A 23,872-nucleotide genomic window follows, 5' to 3' on the forward strand; every position below is an offset into this window, starting at 1 on the left:
CCCCAAAAGTCTGTAGAATGCATGAGGCCCACAGGCTGCCTCATTCCCTCTTCTGAAAGGCGGCCTCCTAGCTGACCTATTAACAGCCGGAGGCACCCCAACCCTGTCCCTGGGGCATCCTGCCAGCTGCTTCCTCCCACTCAGGGACAAACACAGCAAGACAGTTTGGCGAAGAGCTTTTTAGTAGCTAAATATGGCACCATGTGATTCAGCGCAATATAAATTACAGTATGCAAAACACACTGACTGGCTGAGGTAAGGCACACCGTTCCTGCCTCATGTCCACTGTGAGGGAAAAAACGCTCACATACTTTAAAAAACATCTCCATCATAAAAAAACAAAATGTCCCCTAGAAAGGCCACCAGAGAGAGGGGCCGTGAGGCTCACCCTCTACCATGTACGGAGTGCCCACTGCAGCTGGGCAGTGGCAGCCCCTACTGCTTGCCCAGAGCTCGGTCCAGGTTGCCCTTAATGGTGTCCAGGAAGTCCGTGGTGTTCAGGAAATGTTCATTCAGCTTCACACTGCCGAGAGAACATCAGGGGCGACTCAGGCCTCCTGAAGGCCATCAGTCAAGCCCTTCCAAGGCACTCAGGTATCAGAATGGCTATCCCGCCACCAGGCACAGGCCCAAATCTGCCAGGAGCCCGCTGCCAAAGGGCCACAATGAACTTAGCGGAAACTTAAGAGTGGCAAGCGACTGACATAGGTCTTACAAGAGAAGCTGGGGGACAGTTGGAGAGGAGATTAAAGAAATTGAGCAACTGCCAATGGGAACCAACTCAGGTCTGGTCTAGGGAGGCTTATCCTGCCTCAGACCCGAGGCAGCTATACTGACTCACAAGAGGGATCCTAAGTGGGGTCCCCTGGCTTCCTCCCACCTGCTCTGAGGTCTCAGACCCTGTATCCCAAAGCACACACTTGCTGAGGCCATGGATGCAGCCAGCCAGGTCCTTAGTCATGGCTCCACTTTCCACAGTCTCCACACACACCTTCTCCAGCGTCTGCGCGAACCTGCAGGGGATGCGGCAGTGAGGCCCCCCAAGACAGGCTGGGCCAAACCATGGGGCTGGACCAACTCAAGTTCTCCCCGCGTGCTCACCTGATGAGATCCTGGTTCCCATCCAGCTTCCCTCGATGCTCTAGGCCCCTTGTCCAGGCAAAGATGCTGGCGATAGGGTTGGTGCTGGTGGGTCGGCCCTGGGGACAGGCCACAGGATCAACAGCTGAGTCCCAGATAGATACCGCTATCCATCTTTAGATTGACAGATCAGGCTCATCCTCCCAGCCATCAGGGCCAGCGGGCACTGGACCATGAGATGCATACTCTTACCTTCTGGTGCTCTCGGTAATGGCGAGTGACTGTCCCATGAGCAGCCTCAGCCTCGATTGTCTTCCCATCAGGGCAGACGAGCACAGATGTCATCAGGCCGAGGGAGCCAAAGCCTAGTGGTGGGTAGATCTCTCCTCAAGACATGCGTCAGCACAGAACCCTTCTTCTTAGATGGGAGCCTGCTCACCTCTGACCCCACGCCAGCCCACTGCAGCTGAGAGGACAATACGGCCCTCGCAGGCAGCTCTCATCAATGGGCTAACATAGGTCTGCGTGCGCCTGTCCCAGACCCCACAGCCTGGGGCTGTCAGTCTCACAGAAGGCCACTTCCAGCAGAAATGAGCTGCCAGCAGCGGTTTTGCAACCATCACAGTTTCTGCTGCTGTTAGGCCACTTTCAAACTTTGCAACGTATTTCCAAACGTCCCCAGATCCAGATTCCAGCTGGAATGCCTCTGTTGTCGAGGACTCTGGGCAATCAAAAAACTCTCCCAGACCCACAAGGAATGGGAGGGCTCCAGGGAGAAAAAGTAGGCAACTTCCATACGCCAAAGATTCCGCTCAGATTTTGTCTTTAGGTTTATTTGTTTTTATTTTGTGTAGGGGACAGCGCACATGTGCCAGTCTAGAGGTCAGAAGGCAACCTACAGGAGTCTGCCTTCTACACTGTCTCAACTCCAGGGATCAAACTCAAGTTGTTAAGCTTGGTTGCAAGTACCTTTACCCAGAGAGCCATCACAAGAGCCCCCTTTCTGTCTTGTTTTATTTTGATATTGGTTTAGCCTGGAATTCACTGTGGAACCCAAGTTGGGATCAGGTTCTCAACAATCTGCCCACTTCAGTGCAGTGACTACAAGTGTAATGGTGGTGGCGCACGCCTCTAATCCCAGCACTCGGGAGGCAGGGGCAGGCGGATCTGTGTGGTCTACAAAACCTAGTTCCAGGACAGCTGGGACTGTTACACAGGGAAACCCTGTCTCGAAAAACCAACACAAACAAAAAACAACAATTGTGGACCCCTGTACTCAGCCTCCTGCACTCCCTTTTCTATCAGAGCAGCCTTGTGGCACACCAGTCGCAGGGACAGAGACGGGCAGAACCCCTAGACTCACAGACCAGCTTGTCTAGATTCAGGCTCACTGGAAAAACCCTTCTCACACAATAAGGTAGAGGGAAGACAAGACAGCTCGGCTGGTAAAGGTTCTTGCCACCAAGCCTGAGGTCAACGTGAGGTCAAGCCCGAGGTCAGGCTCGGTGGGACCCACAAGGTGCAAGGACAGAACTGACTCCTGCAAGGTGTCCTCTGACCTCCACACGTGCGCTGCAGCGTGTGCACATGCACAGGTAAATAGAGGCCGGGGCTGTCGTTCATGAGTAGAGCACTTGCCTGGCTTTCATGAGGCCCCATGTAGAATCACCAGTACTGCCATACAGACAGACAGACAATGATACATAGAGACTTCTAGACAGGGTCTGTTACGTAGCTCTGACTATCCTAAAACTCACTATGTCCTCGAACTCACAGAAATCCAATTGCCTCTGTTTATCATGCCACCATGCCTGATCTCAGAAATGTAATTTAAGAAAAAATATATTGAGACTGGAGAGATGGCTCAATAGTTAAGAATACTTGACTGCTCCTCCAGAGGTCCTGAGTTCAATTCCCAGCAACTATACGGTGGTTCACAGCCATCTGTAATGGGATCAGATTCCTTCTTCTGGCATGTATGAAGACAGAGTACTCATATACATTAAATACATGACATAAAATACATGAATAATAAATCTTTAAATATATATATATATATATCAGTCAGGCAGTGGTGACGCATGTCTCTAATCCCAGCACTCAGGCAGGCAGATCTCTGTGAGTTCAAGGCCAGCCTGGTCTACAGAGCAAGTTCCAGGACAAGCTCCAAAGCTTCAGAGAAACCCTGTCTCGAAAAACCAAATATAGACAGACAGACAGATAAAATAATAATAATAATAATAATAATAATAATAATAATAATAAGGGGGAAGCCAATAAAAGGCAGCTAATATCAACTTCTGGCCTCCACATGGGAACACACATGCACACACACGCGCACAAGCACGTATGCATGCATACACACACACACACACACACACACACACCTCCAGATGACTCTAAGGAGTCCACACCCATCCTCTTGGGTGAATCTTACTTTTTCCCCACTCTTTCACTTAACCCTGTGCTTACAATCATATTGAAATCTTTTAATTAAAGAAAACAAATCACTCCGGTGATGGAATACCAACAGCTGCCCGCGCTGGGAGCAAGCCGTCCCAGCATACCTTGAGCCAAGATGTCAGACTGTACATCTCCATCATAATTCTTGCAGGCCCACACAAAGCCACCTGAAGACTTGAGCACCTGGGCCACCATGTCGTCGATGAGCCGATGCTCGTACCATATCTTATTCTTGTCAAAGTCAGTCTTATAGTGCCTGGGGGCAAAAGGGCTTGTTTCGGGGAGAGGACAGGAGGTCGGCAGCTTAAGGACCCCTCCCTGCACCTCAAAGCTAAAGCTGAACCAAGCGCAACCTCCCCAGGTGGAGTAGGGATGGCGCAGGGGAGCTGGGAGGCTGCAGTGCCCTCAGAAAGCGGCAGAGGCTGTTACTTGTCAAAGATCTCCTGGAAGATGTCCTTGAAACGCCCGTCATAGGCCTTCAGGATGGTGTTCTTGGTGCTCAAGTAGAGCGGCCACTTCTTCTGGAGAGCGTACTGGAAGCAGCTGTGCGCAAAGCCCGAAATGGACTGTGGGGAGAGCGGGCAGAGCATGGCCCCCAGCCTGTGGACTACCAGGCTCGCCATGGTCCCAGGGCCAGGGCCAGCATCACCTCCGTAAGATTCCTCAACCCTTGCCACCATGGAGCGAACCCCTTTTGTTCTGGCTGGCCCATCTTCTCCCTCCAGACTTTTGGGAGCAGACCCCACCACCTTCGCTTCGGGGAGTTATCACAATTCTTCTTAGACCTTAAAGTCGCTGCAGGCCTGGGTGGGGGCAGGTCCGGTTAAACTGCCTATCCCGACCGCTAGATTTGACTAGTGTCTCCAATTTAGCCAATTAGAGCCCTTCCTCCCTGCTCATTAGTGATTGGCTCCAAGGTGATCATGTGACCCAATCCTGGCCTGTGCAAGGAGGCCCTCTTTTCTGAGCAACTGTTCTCTTCTATCTCTTTCCGGCCAACGTAAATAAAGAAAGCTACAAAATAGGCAGAGGTGGAGTGGAGCAGGCGAGGAGGCCCTGGCCAGCCTTACCTCATCGGTGTTGTACATGCCCATGCCCACGCCGCCGGCGGGGAAGTTGTACACCTCCCACTCTTTGGGCGCACTGCCGTCCTTTGGGGTGAAGACCATCTTGAATGTGCCAGCTCGATCTACCACAAAGTCTGTGGCCTTGTACTGCAGAGGACAGGTAGTTCGAGCCAGGGCTTCCTTTGGGGAGCGTGAGTCAACAGACTTTGTCTCCAAGCCCGGCCTACCTGGTCACCATGGGCATGCCTGCCGATGGTGATGGGCTTGGTCCAGCCAGGGACGAGGCGAGGGATGTTTTTGCAGATGATCGGCTCTCTGAAGACGGTTCCCCCAAGGATGTTCCGGATGGTTCCATTAGGGCTTTTCCACATTTTCTTCAGCTTGAACTCTGTAAGGATAGGGATAAGATAGACCCACCACAGAGCCATCAGAATGCACCCCAAGCCAAAACACAGCCAGACAGGGGGTCCAGGTGTCATCCTGGAGAAGGTAGAAGAGTCTAGAGCAGGGCTTCTCAACCCGTGAGTCTCGACCCCTATGGGGTCACCTAAGACCATAGAAAACACAGATATTTACATTATGATTCCTAACAGTAGCAAAATTACAGTTATGAAGTAGCAACGAAAATAATTTTATGGTTGGGGGTCACCACAACATGAGGAACTCTATTAAAGGGTCCCAGCATTGGGAAGGTTGAGAACCAGTGGTCTAGAATATAAACATGGCCTTGGGATCTACCAGCTTTGACTGTGAGGGTGGTAACGCTGCCTTAGCCTGAGCTGTGAAATGGAGTCCCTGATAAAATACCAAGCACGCTGGCTTGTCATTAAATAAATTGTCTGTAAAGTGCCTGGCCGCCATTTTACCACGTCCACACAGAGGTTACTCATTGAAGAAAAAGGGCAGCTTCCCTCCACCCCATCCTGCCTGAGACACTAAGACCTTGTCCATTAAAGAATGAGCTGTAAACCCCAGCACTAGGCTGGAGATGCAGTCCAGCAGCACGGTGCCTGCCTAGCATGCACAAGGGCCTGTGTTTTACTCATTTTTCAAAAATTTTAATTTTGTTTGTTTGTTTGTTTGTTTAGTGATTTATTTATTTATTTTTGGTTTTTCAAGGCAGGGTTTCTCTGTAGCTTTGGGGCTGTCCTGGAACTAGCTCTTGTAGAACAGGCTGGCCTCGAACTCACAAAGATCCACCTGCTTCTGCCTCCCAAGTGCTGGGATTAAAGTCGTGTGCCACCACTGCCTGGCCTCATATATGTGTGTGTGTGTGTGTGTGTGTGTGTGTGTGTGTGTGTGTATGTGTGTGTGTGTGTGTGTATTTAATTCCAGGATTCGGGAGCATCAAGGAAAAGCTGAGGACTAAAACTCACTCCGATGTGTGATATGTGTGACAGGCAGGTGGTCTACAGACTGCTGATGTCTCTTGAGTTCCCCTTTATTATTGGTTTGCAGTGCTGGGAATCGAACCCAGGGCCTTATGAAGGCATGCCAGGGAATTTCTCCATCCCTGAGCTACGCCCCCAGCTCTGAAGACCATCTGGAATGCTTGTTCCTAGCTTCCTCATGCTGCAGAAGTGAAGGAGGGAAAGTCCTAAACCATATTTTTCTGATGTTGTTTTTGAAGCTTAAGAACAATTTTCTTGGCGTTTAAGAGGAAAATAACAAGACAGGCAAGCTGTGGATCTCAGCAGCTACCAGAAGAAAGGAAGTAGAGAAAGGAAGAGAAAAGGTCACACCATGAGTAGCGGGGGTGATCAAGCAGCCACATGGCAAAAGAGAGGGGAGCCTTAGAACGAAAAGGCTGAAAATCTCAGGGAAAACGATTTTAACCCCTAGCCAGCTCTGCAGCATCATGACACCCTCCCCCAACTGCACCATAGTGACCTCAAAGGCCCGGCAGGCCCTCCCAGCAAGACTGGACTGACCTCTCAGCCCCCCATCACCCCAACTCAGACCCCAAGTGATGAAATCAGCCCCAGGGAAGCTCCGTCTCCCAATTTCCTAAGGAATGACATAGGCAGCTGCTTCTATCTGTGTGTGATAGCCTGGGACCTTCCAGCCTACCGGTCTCTGTGACCCCACCACACCTCATACCTTCCACACGAGCCTCGTCGGGGGTGATTGTGGCACACTTGACAGCCACACTGTACTTCTGGGTGGCCAGCGCAGAGTCAATGGTGACCTGGTCATTGGTCTGGTCACGGTTTGGCAGCCCAAGGTCAAAGTACTTGAGCTGGACATCCACATGAGGCAGGATAAGCTAGGAAAGAGAGCCCAAGCAAAGTGTCAGGCTAGAAGACTGACTTGGGCAGGGTGCCAAGGCATGAGAAGTCACCTGGTCAGGTGAAGGATGAGGGAAATCTGGTAGAGAGGGTGCAGGAGGGAGCTAGTGTCAGCCATTCGTCAGCGGGACCGGAGATGGCAGGGGGCTAAGACTCTGAGGGGTAAGCCACAATGGGCTCCACAGAAGGGAGCCAGGAGTGAGTGTCTACTGCTATTCTACAGACCCATCAAATCAGGGAAATCCCAAGTCTATTCAGTGGGGTCCCTCTTCTCCTCCAAGTGATCTGTGATCTTAACATGGAAGGGACAGCTTCAGCCAGACATGGTGACATATACCTGAAATCCCAGCACTGGGAGGCTGAGGAAAGATCATGACTTTGGGGACAGCCTGGGCTACACAGTTAAGACACTGTCTCTGGCTGGAGGAGTGGCTCAGCAGTTAAAGAGTGTGTGTCCTGTTCCTGGAGGGCCCAAGTTCAATTCCCAGAACCTACATCAGGGGACCACCTGTAACTCCAGCTCCAGGGAATCTGCCACTTCTGGCCACCATGCGAACTGGCACTCATGTGTGCATACCCACACATAGGCATACACATTTACATATCATTAAAAACAAGTTTGTTTGTTGTTTTTTTGTTTTGTTTTGGTTTGTTTTTTGCAACAGAGTCTCGCTATATAGTCCTGGCTGGCCAGGAACTCACAGACGGAGATCTGCCTGCCTCTGCCTCCTGAGTGCTGGGATTAAAAGCTTTCACAACCATGCCCAGTGCATGTACAACTATTTTGCCTGCATATATGCCTGTCCACATGCAAGCCTGGTGCCTATGAAGATGAGAAGAAGGTATTGGACCCCTTGGAACTGGAGTTATAAACACGGACAGTTGTGAACTGCCTGTCGGGGCTGGGAATTGAACCTGGGCCTTCTGCAAGAACAACAATTTCTCTCATCAGCTATGTTATCTCCCCAGCCCTGATAAATATTAAAAAAAAAAAAAAGACTCACAGCCAGGTATGATAGCACATGACTTTGTAATTCCTGAATTCAAGGGTCTGAAGGAGAGGGTCACTGTGAGTCTGAGGTCAGCATGGAATATAGAGTGAGATTAATTAAAAATTAAATTAAATTAAATAAGGAGGTAGGGGAGCTGGAGAGATGGCTCAGGGGTTAACAGCACGTGTGTCCCTCGGAAAAGACCTGGGTTTAGTTCCCAGCACCCACATGACAACTCAAAACCACCCGTGGGGCTGGAGAGATGGCTCAATGGTTAAGAGCACTGACTGCTCTTCCCGAGAACCCAGGTTCAATTCCCAGCACCCACATGGCAGCTCACAACTGTCTGAAAATCCAGTTCCAGGGAATCTGACACCTTCACACCAATGCACATAAAATAAAGTTAAATAAATCATAAAAAATTAAAAAAAAGATATCTCAAAAAAAAAAAAAAACACTCGTAACTCCAGTTCCAGGGAGTCTGACACCTTCTTCTGACCTTTGAGGGCATCAGGCACACATGTGGTACAGACACATGCATGAAGACAAAACATTTATACACATAAAATAAACCAATCTAAAATAACTTTATTAATTACAAAAAAAAAAAAGCTGGAGCGACGGCTTAGCGGTTAGGAGCACTTGCTGCAAAATCATGAGGAACAATTTGGACTCCAGCACCCAAGGGTGTCTGTACATGCTTGTAAACCCAGATCTGGGGGGGAGATGGGGGAGACCACTGGGCTTGCTGGCTTCTGGCCTAGCAGAGAAAACACAAGCACCTAGTTCAGGGAGAGACTGCCTCAGCAAATAAGTGGAGAGTAGCCGGACACCAAACCCCTTTCTGACCTCTGCGCACACACACAAATTAATTTTTATTATATTTACTGATTTATTGTGCGGGTATGTGCGGAGGCGCGTGTGTGCCATGGCGAGTGTGGAAAGAGCAAAAGGCAGCTTGCAACAATTTGACATTCTCTTTCTCCATGTGGGTCTCAGGGGTTAAACCTTACATCATCAGACTTGGACCAGGTGGTGATGGCGCACGCCTTCACCCAGTACTCGGGAAGGCAGAGGCAGGCGGATCTCTGTGAGTTCAAGACCAGCCTGGTCCACAGAGCGAGTTCCAGGACAGCCAGGGCTGTTAGACAGTGAAACCCTGTCTCAACACACAAACAAGCAAAAACCCAAACATCATCAGGCTGGTCAGCAAGCACCTTCACCCACTACCCACTGGAACACCTTGCCAGCCACCAATTACGGTCTTTTTCTCTTTCTTTTAAATAAGAACAGATTTGGGACTGACAAGTGACTCTGTGGGTAAAGGCACTTACTGCCAAGCCTGACAATTCGGGTCTGATCCCTGGGGCTCGCTCTGATCCCTGGGGCTCACACGGCAGGAGGGGACTGACAAGTTTCTGGCCTCCACATGTGCGCCATGGCACCCTCATGCACGCCAACAAACAAGTGTAATAAAAACGCTTCCGAAAGAAAGAGGAACAGGATGTGAAAAGCTCGCACATTTCAGCACCAGCGAGAGGCCCAGACTGCTCAGGACAGGCACTGGCTGACGACCAAGAACTAACAGCTTGGGCTGGAGAGATAGCTCAGAGGTTAAGAGCATTGCCTGCTCTTCCAAAGAGCAGGTCCTGAGTTCAATTCCCAGCAACCACATGGTAGCTCACAACCATCTGTAATGGGGTCTGGTGCCCTCTTCTGGCCTGCAGGTATACACACAGACAGAATATTGTATACATAATAAATAAATATTTAAAAAAAAAAGAACTAACAGCTTCTAATATTGTTAGGATGAGGAGGGCGGGGCAGAAAGTGGAAACAGAGGACCGTTGTCCACCAGGGAACTGCGGGACTCGTGGGGACTTGATACCCTGTGGCACTGACCATCTACTCGCCACCCACCGAGGGAGGGGTGGTACCTTCTCCTTGATAAACTGCCAGATGATGCGGGTCATCTCGTCGCCGTCCATCTCCACCACGGGCTTCTCCACCTTGATCCTCTTGTCAGCATCTAGAAACAGGCACAGAGCACATCACCTCCAAAGACATCAATGGTCCAACAACCGCTCCCTCTCCTACTTTCAAGACCTGCATTCCCACATGGAGGATGGTCATATAGAGCTAATTCATCACACCCAGCCGATCCTCTTACCTTGGAAGCTGAAGAGACTAATAGAGAACCACAGGCAGCAGGGACTACCCGGTCCAGAACAAGTCAGGGTTCCTGCCTCAGGGTGGACAGACTCCCCACTTTTCCAAGTCTCGGCCCTTCACTGTCCCCTGTATGTCCTTCAAATATGATGCTCTCAAAGGCACTAAGCTAAACTGCTATCTGCAAGCTGGGAACTCTCAAAAGCCTGAAGCCTAGAGAGACATGCGTAAACCCACAGTGAGAACCCAGCATGAAGCCAGGTGGTGATGGTGCACACTTGGCACTCCGGAGGCAGAGGCAGGCAGATCTTATTTTGTGTTCGAGGCCAGCCTAGTCTACGAAGTGAGTTCCAGGACAGCCAAGGCTACACAGAGAAACCTGTCTTGAGAAAGCAAGCAAACAAACAAAATAGAGAGAGAGAGAAAGAGAGAGAGAGAGAGAAAGAGAGAGAGAGAGAGAAAGAGAGAGAGAGAGAGAGCCCAGCATGTGCCTGACAGCAGTCCAAGCCTGCAATGCAACCCCAAGGTTAATATCCCTAGTGCCATCTTGTTCAGTTGGTTGGTGTTTTGCAGACAGGGTCATGGGGAGCCAGGCTCTGGAACTCTCTATAGAGCCAAAGATGACCTCGAATGTCTGATCTTCCTGCCTCTATCTCCTCAGGTCTGGGGTTATCTGCCTGCACTACCACACTAGTTTGTTTTTTACATGGCATTTGGATATGTAGCCCAGGCTGGCCTGACATTCACTGTATAGCCAGTCTAGCCTCAAGCTCATGACCCTTCTGCCTTCACTCCCCAAACACTAAGATTACAGGTGGATGTTATAATACTCATTGCTTCTGTTTTATTGATTTATTTTTTTAAATATTTTTTTTCTTTTCTTTAATGATTTTTGAATTATTTTTATGTGCCTTGGTGTTTTGCCTGCATGTATGTCTGTGTGAGAGTGTCAGATCCCTTGGAACTGGAGTTACAGACAGTTGTGAGCTGCCGTGTGGGTGCTGGGAATTGAACCTGGAAGAGCAGCCAGTGCTCTTAACCTCTGAGGGTCTCTCCAGATCCTCATTGCTTCCATTTTAAATATGAGATGATCAGTTATGTAGGAAGAACACAACAAAGCCCAGAGGACTTGGACCTCCCTCTCTGAGAACACAGGCTTATGACACCTGAGAAGGGAGCTCAGCCTCTGAGTGAAGCTCAGGTAAGTTGGTCATTCCAGAGAAAGTCCCAAAACCCCAACTAGGGCAGCGAGATGACTCAGTGGATATAGGAGCTTGCTACCAAGACTGGCAACCTGAGTTTGATCTCTAGAACCCAAATACTGGGAGAGAACCATCTTGTTCAAGTTGTTGCTCTCTGACATACACACATATGCACACACAAAGAAATGTTAATTTTTTAAATATTTATTTATGTGTATGGGTATTTTGCCTGCATGTATGTATGTATGTATGTGAGCCGTGTGCATGCAGTGTCTGAGAAAGCCAGAAAAGAGCATTAGATTGCCCGGAACAGGAGTTATAGATAGCTGTGCATTGCCATGTGGATGCCGAGAACCAAACCCAAGCCCTCTGTATGAACAGAAAGTGCTCCTAACTGCTGACCCATCTCTCCAGCTCCTTAAAAAGACTTTTTAAAAGTACCTCAACAAGTTGACATGGAGCTGCAGTTCAGTTGACAGAATGCTTGCCTAGCATGTACGAAGCCTTGGGCTCAATCCCCAAAATCCCATAAACTGGATGTGGTGGCAAGTGCCAGTAATCCCAGTACTCAGGAGGAGGTAAATTCAAGGTGAGTCCAACATCATCCTTAGCAGCATAGTAAGTTCGAGGCCAGCCTGGAATACCTGAAAGATTGTCTAGAAAGAAGGAACTAAAGAAAAGCCTAACCGACTTTAACCCTATCACTGCCCTACAAATGCACCCCAGCCATGACTCATGACACCTCGAATGTAAACCTCATACAAAGTGAGCAAAGCGTTTCACTTCCCAGAGATGTGCAAACGACTGGACAATAAAGAGAGAGAAAACCTTAGAGATTGTTTAGGGAGAAAAAGGAGATCTAGGGAGTATGATTGCTGTCAGGCAAGAAAGAAACCAGGTCCCTGTCTCAGTGGAGTCTGTCCTTGCGGGTCAGATGCCAAGAAGCCAAAAGAACAGACGTGAACTGGCCCTCTCCCTGGAAATAAAAGCAGATATGGCTGGCTCCATTACCAAACCCCAGATGCCTTCAACCCCAACTACAGAATTCTTTCACTTTGGTCTGAAGCTAAAGTGAGAAGGGCCCGAGACAGACTGCTGGGCACAACTTGCTTAGCTTCTAGAAGCCTCTTCTGAGAGTTCATTTAAAGACAGGTTGTCAGATTATTTTTAAACATCCAAAACTATGTCCTAAGCCAGTTCTAAGGATCTCAACCTCAGCATCAGATGACATAGGCTAATGCCAGCATTGATGTGGGTGCCACGCCCCTCAGTGGGGGGGGGGGCGGGTAGAGGGGATGTCAAAGTCAGGATCACACCCTGGTGTACATGGGCATGTTTGCGGAATTAGGGAACACACACAGGGCCTACTTATTCACTTAGTAACGCGGTGCTGAGTGAGCATCATAGACATTGCAGTATTAAGATGTGAAGCCACACAGGGAGGGAGAGGGAGAGGACAGGTAACAGAACAAGCAGCAGTGATGTCAGGCGCCAGGTTGCTGAGGCTTCCCAGAGGAGCTAGGGGCAGGGACCTGTTCCAAGCCAGCTAGGTAGACCCCTTTGCTTTGCCCTAGAAACTGATGTCCTGTTCATCCCACCCCACCCCACCCCATATCAAAGACATCCCAGAGCCTTGCATGTTTACCCCAAACACTCGTCCACTGAAGTACACCCCTGGGGTAGCTTGACTAAGAATGGCCCACATAGGCTCGTATATTTGGATGCTTAGTCATCAGGAACTGGCACTATTTGAAAAGGATTTGGAGATGTGGCCTTGTTAAAGGAAATGAGCCACTGAGGGTGGGCTTTGAGGGTTCAAAAGCCCATGTCAGGCCCAATCTGTTTTTCCCAGCCTACCATCAGGATGTAGCTGTTAGCTACTTCTGCACCTTGCCGGCCTGCCTGCGTGCTCCCTGCCACGATGAGAACCATTGAAACTGTCAGCAAGCCCCTCTTGTTTTTTTTTTTAAGTGTTCTAGAATTGTTTGTTTGTTTTTCAAGACAGGGTTTCCCATAGCCCTGGCTGCCCTTGAACTCAGAGATCCTCCTGCCTCTGCTTTCCACGTGGTGGAATTAAAGGTGTGTGCCACCCACTAACTGCTGAGCCATTTCTCCAGCCCAAATTTGTTTTTATGTTCACTGCCTGCATGAATGTCTGCGTGAGAGTATTGAGTTTCCAGAACTGGAGTTTCAGACAGCAGGGAGCTGCTATGTGGGTGCTGGGAATTGAACCAGGATCCTCTGGAAGAGCAGTCAGTGCTCTTAACCACTGAGCCATCTCTACAGAGCAAGTTCCAGGACAGGCCCCAAAGCTATAGAAAAAGCCTGTCTTGAAAAACAAAACAAAAAAAGGTGTGTGCCGCCGCTGCCCGGCTCCTTTTTCCCCCTCTTATTTGGTGGTGCCAAGGATTGAACTCAAGGCCCCCTACACGTTCTTAAGCAGGCCCCATCCAGTTAGTGGATTTTTGTTGTTGTTTGGTTTAGGTTTTGATCTGGGGAGACCGGGATCTTTTGGGGGGAGCAGGGGTTGAGACAGGGTTTCTCTGTGTAACAGTCCTGCTTGTCCTGGAATTTGCTTTGTAGACCAGGCTGGCCCTGAACTCACTGAGATCTGCTTCCTGCCTCCCTCTGCCTCCCAAGTGCTGGAATTAAAAGTGTGCGCCACCACTGCCCAGCAAGAGCAGGATCTTTAACTCTGTATCCCAAGATGGTCTCAGATGCAAAAATCTTGCTGCCTCTCTCTTCTGCATATTGGGATTACATCATCAATACCACCATGGCTGGTTCAGGTAGTGGTATTTCTAAACTATCCATTGGCGATGAATGCTTTTAAAAATCAGGAGAGGGGCTAGAGAGATGGCTGGGCTGCTGTTAGAAAGGCTCTAGGCCCCAGGTTGGATTCTCACCAACGTGGTGGGTTACAACTCTCTGACTCCCTGAGCACCAGACACACACATCGTACACATACAAGCATCCATGCACGTAAAATACTCATACACATAAAATTTTTCTTGTTTAATTCAGAAGGCACTGGAGAGATGGCTCAGAGGGTAAGAGTACATACTTTTCTTCCAGAGAATCAGAGAATGGGGTTAGTTCCCAATATGCATGTCAGGCAAGGATTCATGTGTGCTCAACACTCTTACACATACACGTCATTCAAAATAAAATAAACCTTTAGAAAAAGTCATGAGGGTAGGGTTGGGAACGTGACTCAGCTGGTAGAGCGCTTGCCTGGTATTCACAGTTCAGTCTTTAGGACTGCATAAACGGGGATGGGGATCAGAAATTCAAGGTCATACTTGACTACATATAGAATTCAAGGCCAGTCTGAGCTCCAAGTGACCACATCTCAACCAACAAGCCACCCAGGAGAGATGACGTCTTAGCCTTTTAGTTAAGATCAGGTGATCAAACCGGGTGTGATGCTGTCATCCTGTGATCTCAGCCCTCAGGAGACTGAGGCAAGAGGATGGCCTGGAGTTGGAGATCAGCTCAGGAATGCAGCTCAATAGGACAGCATCTGCACAGCCTGGCCAAAGCCCTGGGTCCCATCACCACCAGTACTGCCAAAATAAATAAACAAGCAAACAAGACAAGAGAACAGAAGCCAGAGTCAAATTCAAAGCAGGGACTGGAAAAAGATGCTTACACGCACATGTTCGGAAAAAGATGCTCGTACACACCCATGTTCAGAAAAAGATGCTTGCACACCCGTGTTCTTTACAGTGTCACAAAAACCAAAAGGTAGTGTCAAAGCAATGAGTGAACGAATAAACAAAATATGATCTGTACATCCATGAAATATTATTCAGACTTAGAAGGAAGAAAATAAAAAAAAATCCTATCACACGCCACAACATGGGTGAACCCTAAGGACAGTATAGACACAAACGGACAGTTATGCCCAGAGTGGGGGCGGTGCACACCTTTAGTTCCAGCACTCAGGAGGCAGAGGCAGGAGGATCTCTGTGTGTCTGGTGCCAGACTGGTCTACAAAATATTCCAGGACATCCAGGACTGTTATACAGAGAAACCCTGCCTCAAAAGATAAATAGAGAACAAACAAAACAAGACAGAAAAACAAAGACAAATATTTAGGCTTCAACTTACACGGGTGCCTAGGTGGTTCTCAACCTTCCTAATGCTGTAATACTTGAAACAGTTCCTCGTGTTGTGGTGACCCCCAGTCATAAAATTATTTTCGTTGCTACTTCATAAATGTAAATTTGCTATTCTTATGAATCATAATGTAAATATTTTTGGAGAGAGAGGCTTGTCAAAGGGGTCGAGACCCATAGGTTCAAAACTGCTGGCCTAGATCATTAAAGCATAGAGAAGAGGCGGCCAGCTAGCTGGCAGCAGCCAAGGGAAGAGGAAATTGGAAGTTACCATTTCTTAGATACAGTGTTTCAGTTTTGCAAGATGGAAAGGTTCCACAGATGTTTGCGACTAATGGCTACATAGTAACAACCCTGACCTCTACTGAAGTAAGTGGGTAGTGGGAGGGGATGTGGGCACAAATGGTCCAGATACAGTGTATGGACGTGTGAAGTTGTCAAGGAATAAGTTTTAATATACTGTTAAAATAATTTTTTTTAAAAAACCAAAGAATAAATAAAAGATATCCAAGGGTCAGAGATAGCCCTGCCTAACCACGGAGTTCAATCCCTGGATATTACCTGGTGGACAGAAAGAACACCTGCAAGTTGTCCTCTGACATACAGGTGCTGTGGCAGACATGTATACACACATACACACACACACACACACACACAAAAAAAAAAAATCAATGTAAAAAATATTCTAAAAAGGAATGTTGTCATAGTTAATATTTTAACCAAAATAAAAATAGAATTCAAACCCATACCCCACTACATACACGCACAGTCTTAGATCACAGCCTGTCTTGAAGAAATGAGTTACCCCTGACCCAGTGACCCAGTGACATTCACTAGGAGCAAGAAGAGCCGGGCTGAGGGAGGCCTCCCTGTTCCAGGCTGACCTGTACCCAGATGGTGGGAATTTGAGACTTTTTTTCTGTAGTTTATTTTGCAAGTAAACCATGCTCTGTCCGTCTCAAAGAGACAAGGGTGATAAGCCATCTAAACCACTAGAAATGGGCTGGAGCAGGGGAGATGGGCTGGGGCAGGGGAGGTGCCTACCACACAAGATCCAAGTTCAAAACCCCATAAGCAATGTAGAAGAGCTGGACTCAGTAGGCGCCTGTCACACAGTGGGGAACTGTAAGAGATGCTTTCTCAAAAAGGTGAAAGCGCAGGGCCAAAACCCAAGGTTGACCTCTAACCTCCACAATGTACACCATAGCTCGTACGTGCCCATGTCAAGAGGGAGAGGAAGGGATGTGTCATTGAAACACAAGGAGCAATACCCAAGGCTTTCTGAAAACTTCCAAAGTAATGGGGCTTGAATCTCCCAAGGGCCTAGGTTCCCCTGTCAGCATTACAAAAGATAAACAAACCATGGGGCTGAAGAGATGGCTCAGAAGTTAAGAGCACTTGCTGTACTGCTAGGATCTGAGCTTGATTTCCAGCACCCATACCTGTTAGCTCACATGGAACTCCACGGGATCCAAAGCCCTCTTCTGGCCTCAGAGGCACCAGCACATACATGGCACGCACGCGCACGTGAACATGTACACACACACAGACACACACATATATAAAATAAATAAAAATAATTATTTAGGGGCTGGAGAGATGACTCAACAGTTAAGAGCACTTGGTGCTCTTGCAGAGGACCTAGGCTTGATTCCCAGCACCCACATGGTGGTGGCTCATGACCATCTGTAACTCCAGTTCCAGGGGATCTGACTTCTCATTTGACCTCCACAGACACCAGACATGTATAACGCACATGGTGTACATACAGCAAGCATTTGTAAGCATCAAATAAGAATAATTGCTGTATTATGCATCCAGGCAACAACAACCAGCAGGGTCCTGCCCAGCTTACTTTTCCGTGCTTGGAGAGAAGCGTGAGGATTAAGAAATGGCATGTAGAGCCGGGCGGTGGTGACGCACGCCTTTAATCCCAGCACTCGGGAGGCAGAGGCAGGTGGATCTCTGTGAGTTCGAGGCCAGCCTGGTCTACAAGAGCTAGTTCCAGGACAGGCTCTAAAAAAGCTTCAGAGAAACCCTGTCTCGAAAAACCAAAAAAAAAAAAAAAAAAAAATATGGCATGTAGAAGCCGGGTGACTTTAATCCCAGAATTTGGGAGGCAGAAGCAGGTGGATCTCTGTGAGTTCGAGGCCAGACTGGGCTACAGAGCTTGTGACAGGACAGGCTCCAAAGCTATAGCAAAACCCTTTCTCAAAAAAAAAAAAAAAAAAAAAAAAAAAAGAAAAGAAAGAAAGAAAGAAGGGAAAGGAAAAAAGAAAGGAAGAAAAAGATAAAAAAAGAAAAGAATGTCAGGTAGGAAATAAAACAAAGACAAGATAGAGTCAGGAGGGCATCCAGTAAGTCCTGAGATTTGCCCCGTGTTTATTTCTCACAGGCTTTGTAAACCCCAATCCAAAAAGAAGGGGAAGGCAAGAGACTTCTCTACCTGATACAAGGAACAAAAAAGTAATCACCTTCTCCATACCCAAAGTATCAAGTAACCACACCAACCACACCCTAGGTCAATCAAAACATCCTGTTAGTGGGCACACTTTGGGTCAAACCTCCTGTTATAATCTTAAAGGAGCAAAAATAGGCCTGCTCGAGCCGGGCAGTGGTGACACACGCCTTTAATCCCAGCACTTGGGAGGCAGAAGCAGGTGGATCTCTGTGAGTTCACAAAGCCAGCCTGATCTACAAGAGCTAGTTCCAGGACAGCTAGGACTGTTATACAGAGAAACCCTGTCTCGAAAAACCAAAAAAAAAAAAAAAAAAAAAAGAGGACTGCTCTCTGACCTTTGGTTAAGTTGAGACGAATCCACATCTGTGGGCTCCCACAAATAATCTTAAATTACAAAAAAATTAATTTTTTTTGAGACAGGGTTTCTCAGTAGCTATGGAGCCAGTCCTGAAACTTGCTTTGTAGACTAGGCTGGCCTCTAACTCACAGAGATCCACCTGCCTCTGCCTCCCCTGCCCCCCAGTGCTGGTGTGTGCCACCCCATCTCAGCTAAAAATAAATCTTAAAAAACAAAAAACAAAACAAAACATCTGATTGCAGTACACATTGTGAAATCCTGCAGAGCTTTCTCACTCAAAATAAAAACTCAAAGTCCTCAAAAATGGCCTATGGGTTGAGGGTGTGGCCCAGGTGGCAAGCACAAATCTTCCAGCGCTAGGTAATCATTTGATTGTCAGCACCAAAAGAAGAGAGGAAGCTGGGGAGTGTGACTCAGGAGAGGACCTGTCTAGCACACAGGAGCCCCAGTATTGCATAAACTGAGCATGTGCGTGTGTATGTGTGTGTACATCTGTAATCCCAGCATTTAGGAGGGTGGAGGCAGAGGGGATCAGAAGTTCAAGATCATCCTCAGCAGCATAGAGGGTGCATAGCCTGGAAAACATGAAACCATACGTGTAAGACCCAAAACTGCCCTCTACCACAGTGCTGAGATGGGATTTCTAAAAGATGGGAACTATTAAAGGTGACATTAGTGGTGGGGGAAATGATAGTGCAAGATGGAGCCTCAAGGCCGTTTGTCCATGCTCCCTATCCTACCAAGAACTGAAGACACAGTGGTCCTCTCCACAAGGGATCTATTCCAATGCCCACCATGGGTACCAGGAACTGCAGATAGTTCCAAACTCCACTTGCAATGTACTTTCCCCTGATGTCCATACTATGATAAAGTTTACCTACAAATCAGGCAGAGTTAATGATTAAGAGTAACTAATAAAATAGAGGAATCATAGTAACACACTCTAAGTTACATGAATGTGTTCCCTTAAAAAAAAAAATCTTGCCGGGCGGGAGGCAGACAGAGGCAGGCGGATTTCTGTGAGTTCGAGGTCAGCCTGGTCTACAGAGCTAGTTCCAGGACTGGTTCCAAAACTACTGAGAAACCCAGTGTCGAAAGACCACAGATAGATGATAGATAGATAGATAGATAGATAGATAGATAGATAGATAGATAGATAGATAGATAGATAAAAATCTTTCCGCTGCCACAGACTTCATCTCCTGTTCATCACACAGTGCAAGCAGCCTTGGCACCTCCAGGTCCCTCCCACCCTCTCTACTATCTATCAGCTTCCTCCACTGCTCAGGCTTCACCTAATTGGGTCTTTTCTGTCTGCCCAATTCAAACCTTCCCGTACACCTTCCACCTTCCTAGCTGAGCTCTTTCTTTATTACGTCTGTTTACTCTAGTCACTCACAAGCACTGTCGTGTACCTTTGGAGGGCAGAGGACAACCAGACAGTTCGTGGGAGTCCATTCTCTTCTTCCCCCATGTGGGTCCTGGGGATCAAACTCAGGTCACCAGCCTGGCAGCCAGTGCCTCTGTCCCCTGTGCGTCTCTGAGACCCTTCTCTTTAGCTTGTTACTATGCATGCTACTAGTTAACTATCTTAAGTACCTGTCCCCTCCACATTAGAATTAAAGTCCAGAGGCAGAACTCTTCCCCACTCCCACTTCCAGCTTGATCCCTGACACCTTGTGTGGTTTCTGGCCCACAAAAGGAACACAATACGATAAAGGCATAAATGAAGGACAAGCATACATCAGGGCTGCCTGGGCTCACTTTCTGCTTTCAGGAATGTGTGTGTCCCCCTGCCTTCCCACTGCCCAGGGCCATAGCCACACATGAGCAGGGAACACTCGTGTGACGGGCACCCTGCCCAGAGCAGCTCACAGAGTAGAGGAGTACTAGTAATCTGGGCTGGAGGTGCAACTCGGTGATGGAAGGCTCCTCTGGCAGCTGTGACTCCCTGGGTTGGGGCTTCAGCTCTGGGGGGCGGGGCTTGCACCCAAGTGTCAAGGTACAGGCCTATAAATAACCCTACCTACTCAGAAGGTGGAGGCAGGAGGTTCACAAGTTTTAAAGGCAGCCAGAATGATTTGGTGAGACTGGCTCAAAAGAAAGTTTAGGAAGAGCTGGAGGCTGAAAGCCATATGCAGGGCCCTGAAACATTTTCCACAATCTAAACTCCAAAGCAAGCCACAGATGCTGGCTTCACACAAGCAGCTGTCCCCAGAGCCTGCCAGTATGCAAGGATAGAATGAGCCCGAGAGGGCCTAGCTAAAGCTGGAAAACTTGGGGGCAGCCAAGACTTTCTAGACCAGTGGTTCTCAACCTTCCTAATCCTACGACCCTTCAACACGGTTCCTCGTGCTGTGCTGACCCCCAACCATAAAATCATTTTGTTGCTACTTTATAACTGTAATTTTGCTACTGTTAATAAATCATAATACGACCCCAAAGGGCTGTGACTCACAGGTTGAGACTTATTCTAGACCACTGTTCTAGAGTGGCCCATAGTTCTAGGCTTGTTCTAGATCACTGTTCTAGGATGTTTCCCTTCAAAACCTACTGGGTCAAACACAAAAACCCACACCAATTCTGGGGGAAGCCACGCTGGGGGTGGGCAGCTGGGGACTTGTCTGACGTGCCTGAAACAAGGCTCAGGGTGAAACAGGAACTGACTCCTGGGTCTGCAAAACTTGAAAGGGCCTGTGAGACGGTGGGCGAAGGTGGAGGGAAGAGTGGCCAGCTCCACAGGGTTACCCTCTGACCTCCATACATGTACTGTAGCATGTATGCACGCGTGTGCACGCGTGTGCACACGCACACACACGCACACACACGCACACACACACCATCTCTCTCTCTCTCACACACATAATAAATAACAAAGTTTTTTTAAAAAATTGATGACCAGCTATTGAATAATTTATTCTGGGTTTTTAGACACTTGGAATTGCTTGTCCCGTCCAAGTGTGCAGGGCTGGCAGGTCACTATATATATATATATATATATATATATATATATATGGTGACGATGAAGTTTCTTCACCCTAAAAGTTCAGGTGAAGAAATGACATAGTTTCTAGCTGGGAGTAGAATAAATGGCATCTAAGTGTTTGTCCATGGAAAGACTGAATCCTGGGCCTTCCCAAGTTCTAACTTATCAGAGCTGCCAGCAAGTAGCTGCTGGAGGATACAAGATAGAAAAAAATGCATGTGGGACTATGGGTAGCAAAAACACAGGATGGTTTTTTTGTTTTGTTTTGTTTTGTGTTTAAGCAGCACCCGACTTGGAGACCTTTGGGAAGTACCTTCCACTGATGGCTTTTTAAAACGTAAATCCACATTTAGAATCCCAAAGGAACCTTATTTTCTTGTTAGTGTGGTTTCTCAGGGTAGTTTTTGCTTGTTTGTTTTGCCATTAATGCAGACCTCCCAGAAAAGGGAAAAGATGAAAAAGAAAAAAAGAACACTGGATGCCTTTAACTTCTACCGTATTTTGCTACAGGGCTGCCATACGGGCGTCTTAGAGGCCCGAGACACTTGACCGGGTTTCAGGACTCAGAGATTCCAGAAGCACAAAAGCAGAAATGTCCCTTTCTCCTTGGCAAAGGGGGAGGGCCAGGGGCTCCGCCCTCTCCCTCCTCCTGGCCCCCAGCTCCGGTCAGCTGCTCCCACACTCAGTTAAAGATTACCACTTTAGCCAGGACAAGCCCCACAGCCAGACCCACCCCCCTCTTCCTCATTCTCTTGGCTAACCCCAAGGAGCTTTGGGCCAGGTCAGGATAGAATTTCCGTGGCAACAGGCATCAAAAAAGGTCACCAAGCACTCTACATTGTTCCCTGTCTTGTAGCAGGGCGCTGTGTAGCTAGGGTGTAAAGGATGCCCACAAGCCAGGCGGGGCAGTCTGTTGGTAACGGAGACTCTAGCTAAACCCTGCTTATTTTGCCTCGATGTGCACCTTCACGTTTAAGAAGGAAGTTGAAGGCAAGCAATGCCGACCTCGTGGGAACGACTGACTGCAGAAAATGACAATGTGCGTGCACGGCCTGCTCTCCACAGCTTGTACACCAAGCAGGACCGACTCACAAGCAGCTCAAGGCTGGCACAGCAAGAAAAGGCCAAGAGAGGACCCACACTGAGCCTCCCAGGGCAGCGAAGGGTGGGGGAGTGGCAGGCAAACAAAAGCGGGAAAAATAGAAGGACATTTCTCCATCTGTCGAGTAAAGGTTCCAAAAATAGCTGACGTGGGCCTGCTGGGGAGGAGGGACCAGAGTGCGCGGGGATTGGAGCGAAGGGGAAATGGAGGCCTCTCCTCCTCGCCTTTGTCTGAGTCGGGACCGCGAGGTGACCCTCCCCTGCCTAGAGCAACAGCAGGCCGCTCCCGCCCCTCTGGGTTGCTCGTCCCCCCCTCCAAGGGCGCAGGGCAGTCAGGATACCCCATTCCGGGTCCAGGCACCCCCAGAAACGCTCCCCCGGAATACCTTGTTAGCCCCAACCCCGATGGGGCCCAGTGATCATGCCCCAGGCCACCAGCTGCCACTGTTCCCAACGCCCCAACCCCTGCAGCAGCCTGGGCGCGCCAGGCGCTGGAGCCTGGGACGAGGCCACCGCCCAGCCCTTCGCGACCCGCACACCGCCGTACCCCGGCCGCCAGCGTGTCGCTAGTAGAGCTCCGGGGTCCCCCTCCCGAGACGTCGCCACGTCGCAGCGCTTCAAGAGCACCCGCCCCCCCTGGTGCGGCACTCACAGTGGCGCCGTGGCTGCTCCGGCCAGTTGGGGACAGTCAGGGCGGCCGGTGCCCAGGCCCGCGCCGAGCCTGGGGCTCTGCAGAGCGAGTGCACGGTTCGCAGGTAGCTGGCCATCCCGAGCAAGAGAGGTCCGAGCGCGCCGCTGCACCAGGTTGTGCGGCGGGGACTCTGCTGGCCCGGGTGGCCGGGACCCAACCGGGGCGGAGCTGCGGAGCCCGCCGCCCCATTGGGTCTCACCCAGGAGAAGGCGGGTCTAGGGCCGGGGCAGGAGCCTGCCTGCCACCCTTGGGCCTGTTCCAGAGCCCGGGCCGCACCAGCGCTGAGCCCGCGCTTTCTGGGCAACTCAGTCCCTCTCCGAAGCTGCAGGAGCCAGTGAGACCCATTCGGGTCGCGGAGGCTCACGGCTGCATGACTCCCGGCTTCCACCAGGATGTCAGTGGCGGTCAGGTCGCCTTAGTCCCCTGCGTCCTTCGTGTTTGGCTGATTGACCCGACCGAGGCGCCTTCATCTAGCCGATTGACAAGTGTGGCGTTCTTGAGCCAAGATCAGGACATCTAGGATCTCCTCCTGGTAACCTTCAGTTGGGTGGACTAACCTGGATCGAGAGTTAAAATTCCGAGTGCGGTGGAGGCAAGCGGATCCTGAGTTCTGTTCATGAGTTCAAGGCCAGCTTGGGCTACCTGAGACCCTGTCACAAAAACAAAGCAAAGGGCAAAGGGTTGAAATCCGGCTTTTGTTCCTCACTAGACCAGACTTCTAGCCCCGAAGTCCATTAGCGTGGCCAGAATCTGTTTTCCCGGGGCATAAGAGAGCTGCCAGGAGACTTATGTGGCATTTTGTGTGTAAAAGGTTTGAGGTGCAGGCACCCTTCATGGCACAATCGCTTCCCAAGTTAATTACGTTCTATAACAGTAGTTAGGCCGTCGTGAAA

The 23,872-nt window shown here is 49.2% G+C and overlaps 1 protein-coding gene across 1 annotated transcript; it reads right to left on the reverse strand.

Moving 5' to 3' along the window:
- Positions 1-164: 164 nt before the first annotated feature.
- On the reverse strand, positions 165-23,128 carry Idh2 (isocitrate dehydrogenase (NADP(+)) 2). The gene is made up of 11 exons (XM_038314233.2): positions 22,941-23,128; positions 9,828-9,919; positions 6,711-6,876; positions 4,838-4,998; positions 4,614-4,757; positions 3,973-4,109; positions 3,648-3,799; positions 1,333-1,445; positions 1,102-1,199; positions 921-1,013; positions 165-523 (listed from the first exon to the last, which is right to left on the reverse strand). The coding sequence occupies exons 1-11, from the start codon at positions 23,053-23,055 to the stop codon at positions 436-438; spliced, it is 1,359 nt and encodes a 452-aa protein (XP_038170161.1). The 5' UTR covers positions 23,056-23,128; the 3' UTR covers positions 165-435.
- Positions 23,129-23,872: the final 744 nt, after the last annotated feature.

This window comes from Arvicola amphibius, chromosome 12 (assembly GCF_903992535.2).
Source record: "Arvicola amphibius chromosome 12, mArvAmp1.2, whole genome shotgun sequence".
In the NCBI taxonomy this organism is placed as follows: Eukaryota; Metazoa; Chordata; class Mammalia; order Rodentia; family Cricetidae; genus Arvicola; species Arvicola amphibius.

Coding starts and splice junctions, on each gene's coding strand:
- Idh2 (XM_038314233.2), bottom strand. CDS start 23,055: ATGGCCAGCTACCTGCGAACCGTGCACTCGCTCTGCAGAGCCCCAGGC. Junction 4,999..6,710: donor CGACGAGGCTCGTGTGGAAG/GTATGAGGTGTG, acceptor CTATCCTTACAG/AGTTCAAGCTGAAGAAAATG. Junction 4,110..4,613: donor GCATGTACAACACCGATGAG/GTAAGGCTGGCC, acceptor CTCTCCCCACAG/TCCATTTCGGGCTTTGCGCA.